We start from the raw sequence: 17985 nt of genomic DNA on the forward strand, positions 1-17985 counted from the left end.
AAAATTTAATTAATCAATTTGAATCACAAAATGCAAGAAAAATAGATTTTAAATGAAATATATTATAATATAAAAATATTAAATAAATATTAATTTAATTAATACATAAATATAAAATTTAATTTAAAAAAAATGCCACATTTTAGTTTTCGCATTATACCCCAAAATGTCTAGGGTCGGCCTTGCCTGAGGGAATCCACCCGTCGAGCATCAACTGGCACCTACTGCAAGTTCCAAGATGGTCAAATCAACCGCGAGTGGTAGGTCCCATCTGGTCAAGAATATAGCACAGAGGGGCCCACCAACATGGGGAATAACCCTCTCATCATGACGACACCACAAAGGGGAGTCTATAAATAGAGACTGATAGGTAGGGCGCAATGGCTTGGGAAAATTGGAGAGAGAAAGAGAGTAATGAGGAGATATACATCCCGGGGAGAAGGTAGTCCAGTCCGGATTTCATAAAAAATGATCAGTTACACTGTTATCATCTCGGGGAAGATAGGATTACGAGAAAGGAAGCCAAAAAGCCTTTGTTTGTCTCCTATAAAAACCTGCAACGCCATCTTTGGGGCCTCCCATCATTGCATATTCCTGACCCATAATACAAGTGAATTGGGAACCTCAGCCCAAAACCTTCATTCCATTGAGCCGAGCAACCACAATATTACATACGGTAATATTGTTAAATATCATTAGTGATAAATCAAGCAATTCTATAGCATTTATTTTTATCTTAAGCATATTAAAATTATATGTGACACATATCTGATAATTTTGGACACAAATTGATAAAATAATTATTTATCAAGATCCTTGATGAGATCCACCTTGGTGTAATGAATTTTGGAGATATTATTTTGAATGGCTACCAATCATCCCAATAGGATTGCTTAAAAGTAAATGATCTTTATTTGACACTTTTCCATGAAGAATTATAAAATGAGTACCTTACAGTTTATTTGACACGTTTCCGTAAAGAATTATAAAATGAGTACCTTATAGTAAAACATCCCCTAAATTCATGAAATAACTTGAGGGAGAGAAATGAGTTCCAAAAGAACTTAATCATCCCATAAGTTTATGCATCAAAAGTTGCACGATTTAAAGTTCCAAAAGAACTTAATGTCGCAAAAGCTCATGCACCAGAAGTTGCAAGATTTTAATGGTGCACCTGAAGTTGCACTAATTTAAAAGTCTAAGATATGAAGTAGATGTTGTTTTAATTCCACTGTGGATTTCATGTATAAGATGCATGTGTATTTCAACACCCAAATTGTGCGGATTTGATTGATAAAATTGTTTGAGTGTATATTATGCAGTTGTAAGTTATGTCCCAAATTAAGTGTTTTACTAACTAGAGCTTAAGTTTATAAGTAATTACAAGAAGTTCAAATCGCAATTTAACTAGTTTATTTAGGGTATGATATAGTTAGCGCTTTCCTCGGGTCAGTACATTGGTATTATGTAGGCATGTGTTGAGTCCTATATTAAGTGTTTACTATATGGATCTTAGGTTTATAAGATCTCAATTGCAATTTTATTAAACCTACTAAGTTATAAGGTTAAATGTAGTTAGCATTTTTTTCACATCGATATATTTGTATTGTGAGAATGGATAATTTTAATTATTTGAAAACTATAGGTATTGATGATGCGTGCATCAAAACCAATATTGTGCATGTGAGTTAGTATTATTAGAGATATATTAGCCCAATAGAAGGATTGGGCTTGGGCTTGCATACATAGAAGGATTGAACTTGGGTCTATGAAATTGAATTAATACATCTCTAACAAGTATGATATGTGTTTGCATGTCTTTACGATGCTAGAAAGCAATAAAGGGACAATGGGATTCTTTAGTTGGTGAATGTTGTCTTTGAAATTTCATGTGTGAGAAAAAATTAAAAACGTGGTATAGGTTTTTAGAGGAGATTCAACAATATCAACTCTTCTTCGAAGAAGAGTTGATATTGTTGAATTTTCTTTGCAATGCAGTCAAACTTTCCAACTTGTAGGTGATAATTTTTAATTCATCTCTTTGTCTTTGAAGTGAAGTATAAATTGGTTTTCTATATAAGACTTCGTACGGTATGTATCAAGCATCCAACAAGTGCAAGTATGAAAGCAAAATACAAGTGTATATAAGGAAATAAGAAAGCAAAGAGTGAAATAGTGAATAGTGGTGTGTGTGTTTAACACAGTGTGTGTAATGTTAGAGTATCAATAAAACTTCTCTTATATCAATTCCTCCTTTGTGTTTTCTACTTGAGCACAGTAAGATTGTGTTTGATAAGATACTTTCTTCTTGATGTGACACAAAACTTGCATTATACACAATAGAATTGAGTTTGATTTATCAAAACTTGATTAGAAATGAAACCTTTCTTTGAATAGCCTTTCCAAAGAAATTTGTGCAATAAATCTTCTTTGACACATCAGAAAACTTTTACAAATAGTGCCTGCTTTCATGCACTTTGTTCAATTCTTGCTACTCGTACTATTACAACTCAAGAATTGAGAAATTACACTTGAGAGTTCAACTCCAATATGAAAATCAACTTAAATATGCCCTTTCCTTTATTTAGAGACTAGTGGATTCATTATTGAGAACTTACATATTTTATTCATTATGCATAAAATCTAACATGTCCATAGATAGGCTTTAAATGAACATCAATGGCTAACATCATCAAAGGGAGAAAATACATGTGGTTTCTATTGCATGTATCCTCCCCCTCATATGGGGTGGACCTCACAAGTGTGGGGTCCACTCCCATGTGAGGGGGAGGATGAGGTCCACTCCATGTGAGGGGGAGGATACATGCAACGGACACATCATATACCACCTCCATCAAAGGTATGAGTTTACGAAAGCAATTACAAATAAAAATTACATCATTGTAATGTCTTGATAAATTGAACAACGGCTTTGGCAGTATTGAGTGCTGCAAGAGGTCCAAATTTTGAAATTGCATTTTCTCCTGATTGTCCTCCGGCTAAATCTGATAACCCTCTGAATACTATCACTGGGAAGCCATTTGACAAGCTTGTCTAAAAGAAGCACCATTTTGTATTAGCTATTTCTCTATATAACATAAGTTCCTATTAGGTTATCAAAGTGCGAAATGCATAACCACTAATTTGGAACTAAAATCTACTCACATGAATAAATAAAAGCTTTTGTGTTTATCTTTAGGTTAACTTGGCTATTTTTTTTTTAAGATATGATAAGATTTAAAGTAATACATTCTAATTGCTTTTTATCATCAAGTTAAGACATTAATCATTCTCAAAAAAAAAATTAAGACATTAATGTGTTTTTTTTTTTTTTTATATAGCCATAATTCAATTTCAAGTCTTTTATTCAACTATGAGAGTTTGTCAATTAAACTAACTAAACTTACGTTAGGCTAAGCAAAGGTTAAATTAAACTTTTTATTTATTTATTTATATATATATATATATATATTTATTGCCTGCCTATAATTATTAAGCAATCAATTTGTAAATGATACAAGTTGAACTCAAGCTTTATAAGTGGTATATAGAGTGATTAAGAAACTTACCATTACTACAGCTGCACTCTCCATATCTACGGATGACACGTGAAAATTTCTAACCAAAAATTTCCTATAAGCTGCATTATCCACAAAAATGTTGGATGTTGATCCCCTTAGTCCAACTACTAGCTTGGGCTTGTGTGGGAGGCACAAGCTTGAATTCACACACTGTTCCAGTTCCATCCCCTGAAAAAGTACTCAAATTGAAAATAAAATCAATAAAAATAAAATACCCTACTTATTCGATCCTCAAACTATGAGATAAAGTTTAATTGAGTTTCTCAACTATTAATTGTATCAATATAATTCCTTAACCTTCAAAATCAATTCAATTTCATCTTTAACTCTCCTCTTTGTTTGACTTTTAATGAAATTAATAGTTGAACTTAATTTGATTTTTTTAAAAAAATTTATATAATAACCTTTTAATTTATATTCCATTTGCCACACTAACTAATTTCGTTAAAATTTAAATAGAGATAAGATTCAATGATAAAATTGATTTGATTTTAAACGGGGATTAAATTGATACAATTAATTGGAACTAAGTTTATGTAATTAATTATTGAGTAACCAAACTAAATTTTTAATTTTATCTTTAATTTTTGGGGTATTTGGGTCATTTTAGGGGTTTCTAGATATTTTTGTTCATTTTAGAAAATTTTGAAATATTTTGATAATTTTAGAGATTTCACGATATTTTTGGTCATTTAGGGTGTACTTTAGTATTTTAGTGGTTTCAAGGGTATTTTGGTCTTTTTTGTGGTTTTGAAATATTTCAAAGTTGAGTGATTTAGGTAAATGATAATTGGATAATTAGTTCAAACTCAATTAATAGGAGTACTAATATTAATTGGGTCAATACTCATTTTTTGACCCAATTAATAATTGGGTGGGTTTGAACCATATTTTAGTGGGTAGGTAAATGGATTTGGGTAGATTTTGCCACCAATAATTGGAGTATTGAATTTAAAAAAAAAAAAAAAACTAACCCAAAATAAATTTTGATTATCAACAAGACTATAAAGTTCTGGATCAAATCAATAATTTCTAGAAATTTCGATCATCAAATTTACTTACACCTACTTTACCAAACTTAAAGAATTTGATGACAAAATGGAAGAAAATGTCAAAGGAGAAGCTTTAATTTTCCTTGGTTTTTTTATAAGCTGTAGTACCATGCCACCACTGATTGAAAATGACCAAGAAGATACATTAGTTGTCAAAATTTATTTGGGCACTACACATTTGGTGTTTAGGGGTTATGCAAAATGACTTTTGGATGTTAAGGCATGGAGTAATTTATATGAACTCAATTTGACTTGTCATTGTTGGGGTTTATGCCCTAAAAATCCAATTTATTGGCATGTCATAAATAATTAAATTGTTTAATTATATGAGACTATTTATAAATGAACTAATGGGACATTATTATAGTCTATGAGATGTATTGTATGTGATTTATGTGATTTAGGCTGCGTTTGTTTTGACTGAAAAGGATTTCAAGAAATCATTTTACACCAGTCTATGTGTTTGGTAAGCACAGAAAATTGAGTCAAACGGAAATCAATTTTCGCATTGACTGTAAAATAACCCAGCAAGTCGGAAACAAACTTCATGTTTTATTTTACCTTCAAATGATTTCCACCCCAAGAAAATAGAAGAGAGTGAGAGAGAAATAGCAAGAAGACCGAGCTCCAGAAGCAACCCCAGATCGCACCACTGCCCCCAACCCCAGATTGCACCGGTCTCGTCGCACCCCAGCACCGGCGAGATCGCACCGCCAAAAGCACCACCTAGATCGCGTCGCTTGTAGTACCACTGAGATCGCACCCCAGCACCAAATCGCACCCATAGTCGCCGCTGGAAGCTGATCGACGCCGCTAGAAGCTCATCGACGCTGCCATCTAGATCGTCACCACCCAAGACCGATCCACCCAAGACCAAGTTCGTTCTCGACACACTGATCTTGTTCTCCCTCTTGCTCAACGTCGTTGATCTGGCCACCACCGACCACTAGCCCACTCCACTCCACCCCCAAACCCACCCGATCTGGCTGTCACCGTCCTCCATCCACTCTGATCTCTCTCTTTCCCGATCTATCTCTCTGTCCCTCACTCTATCACTCTTTCTCCCTCACTATGTCACTCTTTCTCCCTCCGCTCTCACTCTTTCTTGCTCTCCCTCAATGTTTTTATTTTGATTTTTGGTTGTGTTAAGTGTATATTTTGGTTGTGTTAAGCGCATATTTTGAAATTTTCTATAATAAAATTTGTTTGGATGCTAAGAAAATGGCTGAGAAAATGTGAGAAAGTAGTAGAAAATTTGCATTTTCAAAATGTTACCAAACACTTGAAATTATTTTCTAATATAATTTTTAAAATGCAACCAAACACTAGAAATTATTTTCCTTTCCCAAAAATATTTTCACCTAAAATTATTTTATACCTGGAAAATATTTTACACTGAAACAAACGCAGCCTTAGTCACAGAAGATGTAAATCACAAGTTCCTTGTAAACTCAAAATGTAGTTTGTAGTCGATGATGAAATTGGGCGTTTCATCTGTGAAGACTATAACACATCAACTAAGATGATTTGTCCTGATCATGGAAGTGTAGACTTCTAGTTGATGTGTTGATGTGTTTTAAGAGTTAAGACATATTGAACTGGACCGCTGTGAGATTAATTATTCAATCAACAACTGTCACCTGAATAATTAATCTCACGACTTCTAATTTCATAGACTCTTAATCCTGAAAGGGTAATGAACTCGATCATGAAAAATAAGTTACTTTGATATATCAGGAGTGAGATCTAATATTTACGGTCAAAACCTCAGTATGTTGGGTAACCACACGTAGTGTTGAAGGAACACATATTCTCAAGATGGAATCCATAATCTCTTTTTATAGAGACACGAAATATCTCATTAAGATAAATTTAATGGGAAATAGTTATCCAGGATGCCCACTTTAGTAAGGAGTAACTAAAACTTATATTTATTAAAATTGGATTTCAAATAAATGTGAATAACTAAAAGATTAAACCGGGTACTCAAGCACAAAATAGTTGTTTACAAAGTGACAATTTATTATAACTTTATCTACCATGGATATTTCATAGAAAAGTCAAATGATATTATTAGAGTCTTGGGATATAATTTATTAATAAGGCTTAGAGTACAATTATATTTATATAGTGGCATTAAATATAATTAATGGTAACTTTGGATTTGTCAAGAGTTGACAGAAAAGCCCAAGACCCATTGGAGCTAATGTCTTATTGGTCCCTTTTGGTCCCACTCCAAACCACACACTAAAGCCCAGTTGAAAAGACCCAATAGGCCAGCCCAGTTAGATAATTAGTTAGTTATAAAGGGAGAAACATACAGAATTTTTATTTGAAAAAAAAGAGAGACATCATTGTGAAATGGTGTGTATGTGTGAGTGAAGCCACTTAATTATTCTCCCTTAGAAACTGATTGAGAGACCACACTTCTTGGGCGTAAAGTGGAATTAGAGTGAAGATTAAAAGTGTTTCCAAGTACTTCTAATCGTTTGTTTTGAATTTCACCGCACCAAAGTACGCTATCTTGTTCTTAAATTCTAAAATTTACATTGTGCATGTTATCAATCATGAATGAAATAGATCTATGTTTGTTGCTTCCACTGTATGTTTTGTACGAGATACAAAACTAGATTTTCTAACAATTGGTATCAGAGCTAGGTTTTCATCTCATGCTTGTATAACATGTGATTGGATTTTAGAATAAAAGAAAAACGGTTTCTTGATGATATTGGGTTCATCCGTATGTCATAAGTTTGATATGACAAAAGGTTGATATACGGATTCAATACTTTCAAGGCAATTGTTTCGTGCTTATAAGATGGCCATCAAAAACATGCATATAAACCCACCACGCTTAATGTGCAGAATATGTTGATGATATTATATGCTTGATATAATATCATAAGAAAGGAAATCTGAATCCTATTGCTAGATTACTATTTTGAAAATGATTGATATATTATATTATATATATATATCGGTTTATATGCAAATTCTTCATGGCCAAGGTTATATGACTTTTCTTCTCAAAAAAAAATAAAAAAAGAAAGATTATATAACTTTTGAATGTAACTGTCAAGTGCACTTGGATATGGTTATTGAATGGAAGTTATGTAACTGTCATGTGCATGAGTTTCTTATTTGCACCGCTTGGCTATTCAAGCATTTAATTGCTTATCACATGTACTATCATTAGTCTTGCTTGATATAATTATATGTTATCAAGGATTCAAGGCTTAGCTTTATGGATTGAGTAATATATATATATATATATATATATATATATATATATATATATATATATATATATATTTATATATTTATGTGCTAATATACAAACCATGGCATCAGTTCATGTTTATATATATATATTAATTTTTGAATGATAAACGAAGCCTTGTTCCTTGCCTTGGTTTATATATTTATAGTCAACGATATATATTAATGCTAGGATTATGAAATTTATTCCTAATAAGATTAGGATTATGTTTTCAAGGGTTTCTAGCATTATTAGGGTTCTTGATAATGATCTTGAAAACCTTAAAGTTTGATCTGTAAATCTTCGTTGATAAAATCAAAAAGTGTTTTTGATGGAAAAATAATGAAGATGCCAAAAACGGTTACCTGAAAATTCTGGAAAAAATCAGTTTTACGAGTTTCGATCGATCAAGAATTCTTTTCGATCAATCGAATGTACTTTTCGATTGATCGAAGAGGAATCGAGAACCGATTGAGTTAGGTAGAAACTTTATGATGAAAATCTTCATTGTCTCGATCGATCGAGAATTCCTTTCAACTGATCAAATGTTAATTTCGATCGATTGAACAGGAATCAAGAATTAATCGAACGAGGCAGAACCTTTGTGATGAATTTCTTCTTTTTTCGATCGATCAAGTAATTGGTTCGACCGATCGAAGAAACTGAATTTTAAATTTTCACTTGTTTTTGACTAAGTGTTAAAACTTTGATAAAAAGCAAGGTTGTGTGATTAATTTTATAGTCCTATAAAGTTAAGGACATACGTTAATCATTATCTAACTAAAAGACCTAATGAAATCAAAGATGTTAGTTAAATAGAACTCTTAGTCCTTAATTTATTTTAATTAGAGGTTTTTTAATTGAGATTAAAATACCTATTAAAGTTATATAGTTTCTAATGAGATTAGAACACTTTATCTAGTAAATTAAGGATAGAGTTCTATATAACTAATATTTGATTCATTAGTATTTAAGGAATCCTAAATAGATTAGGGCTTTCATTTTAGTTAGTGATTCTAATGAGATTAGAGTCTTTATCAAGTGCAAAGTTATTAGTTGTGATGGGATCACAATTATTTAAAGAAAACCCCAAATAACAAGTGGGAGTGTTGAAATAACCCTTTTGTTAAGTTTATTGTAATCTGAATAGATACCTTGTCTTAACTTCGAGTCTTGCATTCCAAGTGAAAGGTATTTACTTCACGGATTACATGATTAAACATATTTGTGATTGCACGAATATTCGTTACGCTATTGTGACGTGACTTAGTAACATCACATCGAATTTAAACAATTAAACACATTTGATGTATAGGGTTAAAAATTGTGATGAGATTACAATGATTTCAGAACAATCTACTTGTTTTAAAATTAATGGGAGAGAGATACAAGGGTTGGATCTAATGGCGTCCATTATCGGTTCATAGTAGTAGTGTGGGTAAGCACCTTGTCTTAGCGTATATGCCTCGTGATCCCAAAGGAAAGTGTTTACTTCATAGTACTACAAGATTAAACTTACCCGTTTAAAGTAGTATGAACAAGCACCTTGTCTTGGCGTATATACCTCGTGATCCGAAAGGAGGGTGTTTTGTTTCATGGTGCTACCAGTTTAAACACTAGAAAGGGAGATGAAATGTGGCTATACACGATTCTAGATAATGGTGTACACTAGATTAAGTGTAATGTTAACCTCCCAAAAGAGCTATGTCATTATTACTTAGAGGCTGAAGGAAAAGCGGCAAATTATTTTTGTTTGGTCAAAGTTACCATGATAGCATTAATAATGTGAATATTTCTTGCCTGATCATAGTGATTGATTTAAACTCGCTACCGAGGAATATTAATTGCGGGATTGGGTTGTCATTGCACCTAATATAATATGGTTTTACGGTTCCATATTATATGGTTATGGTTGCAAAATATAATGTCCTTGTAATTAAGTTCGTAGTCTCAAAATAAATTTGTCATAAATTTTTGTTCTCTAACTACTATTTTGATAGAATTACATTAACTAAGAAATAATTTTGGATATGGTACTTAAAGGAGCTGAAGTACATATTTATGTTTCGATTCAGCATTGTCATGATTTCCTATACATGATGCATTTATGGAAGATAGCTTATGATGTGATCATAGTCTCCATAAAAATGCTAAAATGTTACATTGGCTTCTATCTCAATTGTACTAAAGCATGAGATGCAAGAGTTAGTACTAGATTTAGTCTTTATATTAAGTCTAAATGAGATATTTGGTATAAATCATATTGAGTGCTAAGAAAGGCTTAAGGAATTCCAATTCTATATCATTTTATGAAAATGTTTTATAATTTTAAGATGAATTGGAATTCTTGGATATAGAGATTAAATGTTAATCTCATATGGATATGATCCATAAGTCTTTGTTAGAATCATTTGATCAATTAAGATTGTTTTGAAAATAAATAAATTCATTTTATATTATCTAAATTGATAAGTGAGTTCTGCACAACAGAAGACATCCTAAAAGCTAAGGCTAGGATCAATATGATTTAATTCAAATTCTTAGCCTAAACCAAAAGGTAAAGGTGGTAAGAATAGGAATTATAATACCAAACAATTGGACATGCTAGTTGCCCCAATAATTGCCAAAAGGAAATTAGACTTAAATGCATGACCAAAAGGAAAGTGTTTCCGTTTTGGTAAAACTAAGCATTGTCCATGATTGTCTTTTAGATGGAAGTTTACATGTTTTACTTTTTAAAGAGAAAGTTTCATCTTTTGGTATTATATGTTTTGACACTCATGTCTAGATCTTATTAATCTAAATGATATTCAAGATTGGCGAAAAATTGGCTTTTAGAACCATTATTTTGTTATATTCTCAGTCTGTGAACTCTATTTAGAGTATAATATGATCTAGGGCTCCTTTTCATAAAGGAATAAAGTTTCAATGACTTCTTTAAGTAAGTGCATACATAAAGAAGGAACATGGCTCTTTTAAAGGTAGATTGTTCTAGAAGAAAAATGTCAGAATTTATTGTAAAACAACTATAAAATACATTTAGAGCCCTGGTATTGTATATTTTGGCACTTATGTCTAGATCTTATTAATCTAAATGATATTCAAGATTAGTGAAAAATGGGCTTTTAGAACCATTATTTTGTTATATTCTCAGTCTATGAATTCTATTTAGAGGATAATATGATCTAGGGCTCCTTTTCATAAAGGAATAAAATTCCAATGACTTCTTTAAGTCAGTGCATACATAAAGAAGAAACAAGGCTCTTTTAAAGGTAGATTGTTCTAGAGGAAAAATGTCAGAATTTGTTGTAAGATAACAATAAAATACATTTAGAAATGAGATGGTTGTATTCAATACACCATTAGACATTATTCTGTAGATAACTATTACACCGGTATAATAGCGTAGTGAGAGGCTAATCAATTACCAAATAAATTCATACTTTTGGGATAAACTTTTGAAATCATTCCATAAAGATATGAATTTTATCTTCGGTCCTATGTAAAGGCAATAGATGATATGAATATGGATTACTGGATCAAGGTTACGTGAATAGAATTAGATTCTATTTAAAGTTTAGAAATTGTAGAGGCGTCTAGTAGCATTAAGCCTATTATTTTCAAATAGGTCTACAAGAAAATGAGATTGATAAATTTAAAGGTGCAAACCTTTAAAGTCAAGACTAGTGGCGAAAAGATTTATTCCAAAAGAAATTGTTCGACTATGAAAAGATTTTTTCACCAATAGTCAAGTTTGACTCTATTTAGATTCTCTTATTTATTATATTTCATTTGGATGAAATATGGCAATGGATATCAAAAAAGCTTCTTTTAGTAGCAATCTTGAGGAAGACATCTATATGATGTAACTAGACTTGATCATAGCAAAGAACCAGTAGTGTTTAGTATGCAAGTTGCTTAAAGTCCATTTATGGACTAAAGCAAGCATCTAATTCATAAAATATCATCTTTGATCAAGCAATCAAATTGTTTGATTTTGATCAAGTTTTTAAAAGCCTTATGTGTGTAAAAGCTATATAGAATAATAAATTTCTTAATGTATGTTGATGACATTCTAATCATTTAGAATGATGTGGAGTTATTGTCATCAATAGAGTTTATTGTTATTTAGTCTAGTTTGATATAAAGTACTTGGGAAAAACTGATCACATCCTAAGAATTTAAACTTTGTTAAAATTCATAAATTAAGATGTTAGGTCTATCTCAAACTGCTTAAATATATTAGATTTTAGCCAAGTATAGCATGTAATACTTCAAGAAATGATTCTTTCCTTTTAAGTTTGAAGTTCCTTTATGTAGGACTATAGTCCTAAGACATATAAAAGGAAAAACATGTTAAGACAGTTACTTATACCATTTCAATAGGAAGTCTTTATGCTATGCTATATACTAGGCTAAATATCTATTTTGTGGTGGGTATGGTAAGCAAATATCAATTGAATCTAAGATCACTTAATTTAGTGGAAGTAAAGCATATACTCAAATATCTTAGGAGAATGAGGAATTATATGCTTGTCCACCAAAGTAAAGATTAGATGATTACTGGTTGTACAAATACTAACTTGTAGTTTGATTGTAATACATGAAGTTGGAGTTCATGATAGGTGTTCATCCTAGGTGGTGAAGATACACATTAAGCGTAATTATTATCTCATTAGAAATATATGAGTATGTGAGATGTAGTAGTGGAAAAGATAATTTATGCAATAGATCTGGATGAAACTTGTTTCCAAACCCTACCTTAGAGTGATTATGAATTACTCCAAAGGGAAATAAGCGTCGGATATATAGTAAATTGTCTTTGAGGGCAAGTGGGAGATTGTTGGGGTTTATGCCCTAAAAATTCAATTAATTAGCATGTCATAAATAATTAAATTGTTTAATTATATGAGACTATTTATAAATGAACTAACGGGACATTATCATAGTCCATGAGATGCATTGTATATGATTTAAGTGATTTAGTCACAGAAGATGTAAATCACAAGTTCCTTGTAAACTCAAAATATAATTCGTAGTCGGTGATGAAATTGGGTGTTTCATCTGTGAAGACTATAACACATCAACTAAGATGATTTGTCTTGATCATGGAAGTGGAGACTTTTAGTTGATGTGTTGATGTGTCTTAAGAGTTAAGACATATTGAATTGGACCGCTATGAGATTAATTATTCAATCAATAACTGTCACCTGAATAATTAATATCATGACTTCTAATTTAATAGATTCTTAATCTTTAGAGGGTAGTAAACCCAATCATAAAATGTAGGTTACTTTGATATGAGTGAGATCTAATATTCACGGTCAAAACCTCAGTATATTGGGTAACCACTTGTAGTGTTGAGGGAACACATATTCTCAAAATGAAATCCATAATTTCTTTTTATAGAGACACGAAATATCTCATTGAGATAAGTTTAATGGAAAATGGTTATTCAAGGCGCCCACTTTAGTAAGGAGTTACTAAACCTTATATTTATTGAAATTGGATTTCAATAAATGTGAATAACTAAAAGATTAAACCGGGTATTCAAGGATAAAATAGTTGTTTACAAAGTAACAGTTTATTATGACTTTGTTCACTATAGATATTTCATGGAATGGTCAAATGATATCATTAGAGTCTTGGGATATAATTTATTAATAAGGCCTAGAGTACAATTATATTTTTATAGTGGTAACTTTGGACTTGTCAAGAATTGACAGAAAAGCCCAAGGCCCATTGAAGCTAGTATCTTATTGATCCCTTTTGGTCCCACTCCAAGCCACACACTAAAACCCAATTGGAAAGGCCCAATAGGCCAACCCAATTAGATAATTAATTAGTTATAAAGGGAGAAACATACATAATTTTTATTTACAAAAAAAAAAAAGAGACATCATTATAAAATGGTGTGTATGTGTGAGTAAAGCCACTCAATTATTCTCTCTTAGAAACTGATTGAAAGACCACACTTCTTAGGCGTAAAGTGGAATTAGAGTGAAGATTAAAAGTGTTCCCAAGTACTTCTAATCTTTTGTTTTGAATTTCACCGTACCAAGGTACGCTATCTTGTTCTTAATTCTGAAATTTATATTGTGCATGTTATCAATCATGAATGAAATAGATCCATATTTGTTGCTTTCGCTGTGTGTTTTGTATGAGATACAAAACTAGATTTTCCAACAATTATTACCTTACCTAACAATTTAAACTTCAAAGTCACCCTACAAATTTCCAAATTTCCTATCTGATCTATCTTTCTGTTGACTAGAAAATACATAATAATAACAAAAATAATCCAAAAAGTAAGAAGAAGAAGCTTGAATGTTAGTCATACCTCCAAGTTGGCAGCAAGATGAAGCCAATGCTTACTTGTTTCTGCCCAAAACAGCGGCTGAGCAGTATTGGGCTTCCCCAACTCAGAGTAGAATTCCTCATTTCTATGCCCAATATGTCCCAACAAATTAGTTCCTTCACCTTTTGGCACATTGTAGCTTGCAATATCCAAGTGAACAACATCGCTAAGGTTCGTTGTACTATTAAGGTTCTGTCAACAAAAAAGAGTTTTCCTCACATAAGCAGCACAAAACATATAGTACATAGAACATCCAAAGCAATATATATATAAAGATTAAAAGACACTAAAGTTATAGAGTCAAGTTAAATATATACCACCCAGTCCCAAATGCCAGTTTGAGCAAATTGTTTGGAAATGATAACATCTCCAATGGACATAGAATCATTTGCATTCCCAGCAATGCCAAAATGGATTATGCCCTTTATGGAGATAAAGTTTAATTGAGTTTCTCAACTATTAATTGTATCAATATAATTCCTTAACCTTCAAAATCAGTTCAATTTCATCTTTAACTCTCCTCTTTGTTTGACTTTTAATGAAATTAATAGTTGAACTTAATCTGATTTTTTTTTTAATTTATATTGTAGGGTCAATGGGCCCACGGGTATATATTGGGCCAAATGCCCAATCCGAGGACACTAAATGGTCCGAGGATGTGGGAATATCAACTCAAGAAGTAGTGTTGATGGATAAAGAGGCGGAGGCTGATCAAGGTCATCCCGAAAGGTTGTCTGAGGAGTCCGTCCTCGGCCATTTAAAGCCGAGATAGGAAAGGGTTGTCCGATGTCCAAAGGTGATATTCTAGGAGATCCTATAAGTAAGGATATGCATGGAGGGTATACAGGGTAGGAATAAGGGCTATGAATCCAAGATAAAGTTGTTACCACCGCATTAAATACTCTGCAACTAAACCTCTAGCCATTTTAATGGGGAAGTGATGCCTGAGCATCTGATTTCAACCTTACAGCTATCTCCAAAGACTTCAGGGATGGGACAAGTATCCAGACTAGTAATCTGATCCATACATGGAGGATGGAGAGAAAGAGGTGAAAAAAAGATAAAAAGAGAAGAAAACATTCAGGAAAGGGGGGAGAAAAGAAACACTGTAGACATTAAGATCAATATCTGTAATCTATCTTTGAGAGATTGAAATATAAGATCCAGCCTCCTCAGCTTGAGTCCGAGAACAATTTTTGTTATATAAACTATCTCATCTATATGATGTTGCCATCAAGCCCATTATTTTGTTATTTAAAATTACTAAAACTTAGATTTCAAGCTCACTCTCTACAAATTCATTGTATTGAGCTTTTTGGGCCTATCCCAATCATCTTTTTTGGGTTTGGGTGCAAATTGTATGCTTACATATATAATAACCTTTTAATTTATATTCCATTTGCCACACTAACTAATTTCGTTAAAATTTAAATAGAGATAAGATTCAATGATAAAATTGAGTTGATTTTTAAACGGGGATTAAATTGATACAAGTAATTGGAACTAAGTTTATGTAATTAATTATTGAGTAACCAAACTAAATTTTTAATTTTATCTTTAATTTTTGGGGTATTTTGGGTCATTTTAGGGGTTTCTAGATATTTTTGTTCATTTTAGAAAATTTTGAAATATTTTGATAATTTTAGAGATTTCACGGTATTTTTTGTCATTTAGGGTGTACTTTAGTATTTTAGTGGTTTCAAGGGTATTTTGGTCTTTTTTGTGGTTTTGAAATATTTCAAAGTTGAGTGATTTAGGTAAATGATAATTGGATAATTAGTTCAAACTCAATTAATAGGAGTACTAATATTAATTAGGTCAATACTCATTTTTTGACCCAATTAATAATTGGGTGGGTTTGAACCATATTTTAGTGGGTAGGTAAATGGATTTGGGTAGATTTTGCCACCAATAATTGGAGTATCGAATTAAAAAAATAAAAATAAAAACTAACCCAAAATAAATTTTGATTATCAACAAGACTATAAAGTTTTGGATCAAATCAATAATTTCTAGAAATTTCGATCATCAAATTTACTTACACCTATTTTACCAAACTTAAAGAATTTGATGACAAAATGGAAGAAAATGTCAAAGGAGAAACTTTAATTTTCCTTGGTTTTTTTATAAGCTGTAGTACCATGCCACCACTGATTGAAATGACCAAGAAGATACATTAGTTGTCAATACTAGTCACTTTCTTATATTTGGGCACTACACATTTGGTGTTTAGGGGCTATGCAAAATGACTTTCGGATGTTAAGGCATGGAGTAATTTATATGAACTCAATTCGACTTGCCATTGCCTTACCTAACAATTTAAACTTCAAAGTCACCTACAAATTTCCAAATTTCCTATCTGATCTATCTTTCTGTTGACTAGAAAATACATAATATCAACAAAAATAATCCAAAAAGTAAGAAGAAGAAGAAGCTTGAATGTTAGTCATACCTCCAAGTTGGCAGCAAGATGAAGCCAATGCTTACTTGTTTCTGCCCAAAACAGCGGCTGAGCAGTATTGGGCTTCCCCAACTCAGAGTAGAATTCCTCATTTCTATGCCCAATATGTCCCAACAAATTAGTTCCTTCACCTTTTGGCACATTGTAGCTTGCAATATCCAAGTGAACAACATCGCTAAGGTTCGTTGTACTATTAAGGTTCTGTCAACAAAAAAGAGTTTTCCTCACATAAGCAGCACAGAACATATAGTACATAGAACATCCAAAGCAAAATATATATATATATATATATATATATATATATATATATATATAAAAAGATTAAAAGACACTAAAGTTATAGAGTCAAGTTAAATATATACCACCCAGTCCCAAATGCCAGTGTGAGCAAATTGTTTGGGAATGATAACATCTCCAATGGACAAAGAATCATTTGCATTCCCAGCAATGCCAAAATGGATTATGCCCTTTATGTCAAACAAATCCAGCATTTGTTGTGTTGCTGCTGCAGCATTTACCTGATGTACCCAACACAAATCGGAATAACAACTATAAAGGCTAACAATAAGGCACATAGAGACTGATTTTATATATATATATATATATATATATATATATATATATATATATATATATTAGAAAATTGAAATATTAAGGTAAACTGGTTGTAGCTGGTATTCTTAATCATCAAAATAGTATTTGGTAAAATAACTTCACTCTTTGTGTTCCATTTTATGCTTTATTATTTGTAATATTATGTAAAGTAAAAAAAGGTGTGACAAACTATGATTCATGAAACATTAAGTGGGACTGATGATTTTTATTCAAAAATAACATAACCACCATGGGGTATGCTATAGTATTTATAATATAAAGGTGTATTTAGTTACCATTCCAACCCCACATCTCACATAGATGACTTTCTCACCATGGATCTTTCCAACCCGGAATCGCCGGCCTGCAAATTTCAAGTTGTATTTTTAACAAACCAATTGAATACCAATAACTACAACAACTTCAACAAGGCATAGATGGAACAAAATTCACCTGATAAGTCAACAAATGGGTGAGTCTTGTGAGGCTTAAAAGCCCCAGTAGCAAAAAAAGCGTTCTCTTCAGATTCAATCACTGTGATGAGACCAAGATAAGGCCCTCTGCGGTTTACCTCCTCGATTACAGTCAGGGATTTCAACCTGTTTAGCGGTAAAGCAAATGCATCAGGGACAACAGCCAGAAAGAAAACTAAAACCTGCATAAGCAGTGAACATCTTGTA

The 17985-nt window shown here is 31.9% G+C and overlaps 1 protein-coding gene across 1 annotated transcript; it reads right to left on the reverse strand.

The window, feature by feature from the left end:
- Window positions 1-2481: 2481 nt before the first annotated feature.
- Window positions 2482-17985, reverse strand: LOC142617832 (bark storage protein A-like). Its single transcript, XM_075790792.1, has 7 exons — window positions 17759-17985; window positions 17602-17669; window positions 17074-17229; window positions 16703-16912; window positions 14233-14442; window positions 3570-3749; window positions 2482-3054 (listed from the first exon to the last, which is right to left on the reverse strand). The coding sequence occupies exons 1-7, from the start codon at window positions 17964-17966 to the stop codon at window positions 2899-2901; spliced, it is 1188 nt and encodes a 395-aa protein (XP_075646907.1). The 5' UTR covers window positions 17967-17985; the 3' UTR covers window positions 2482-2898.

This window comes from Castanea sativa, chromosome 11, assembly GCF_040712315.1.
Source record: "Castanea sativa cultivar Marrone di Chiusa Pesio chromosome 11, ASM4071231v1".
In the NCBI taxonomy this organism is placed as follows: domain Eukaryota; kingdom Viridiplantae; phylum Streptophyta; class Magnoliopsida; order Fagales; family Fagaceae; genus Castanea; species Castanea sativa.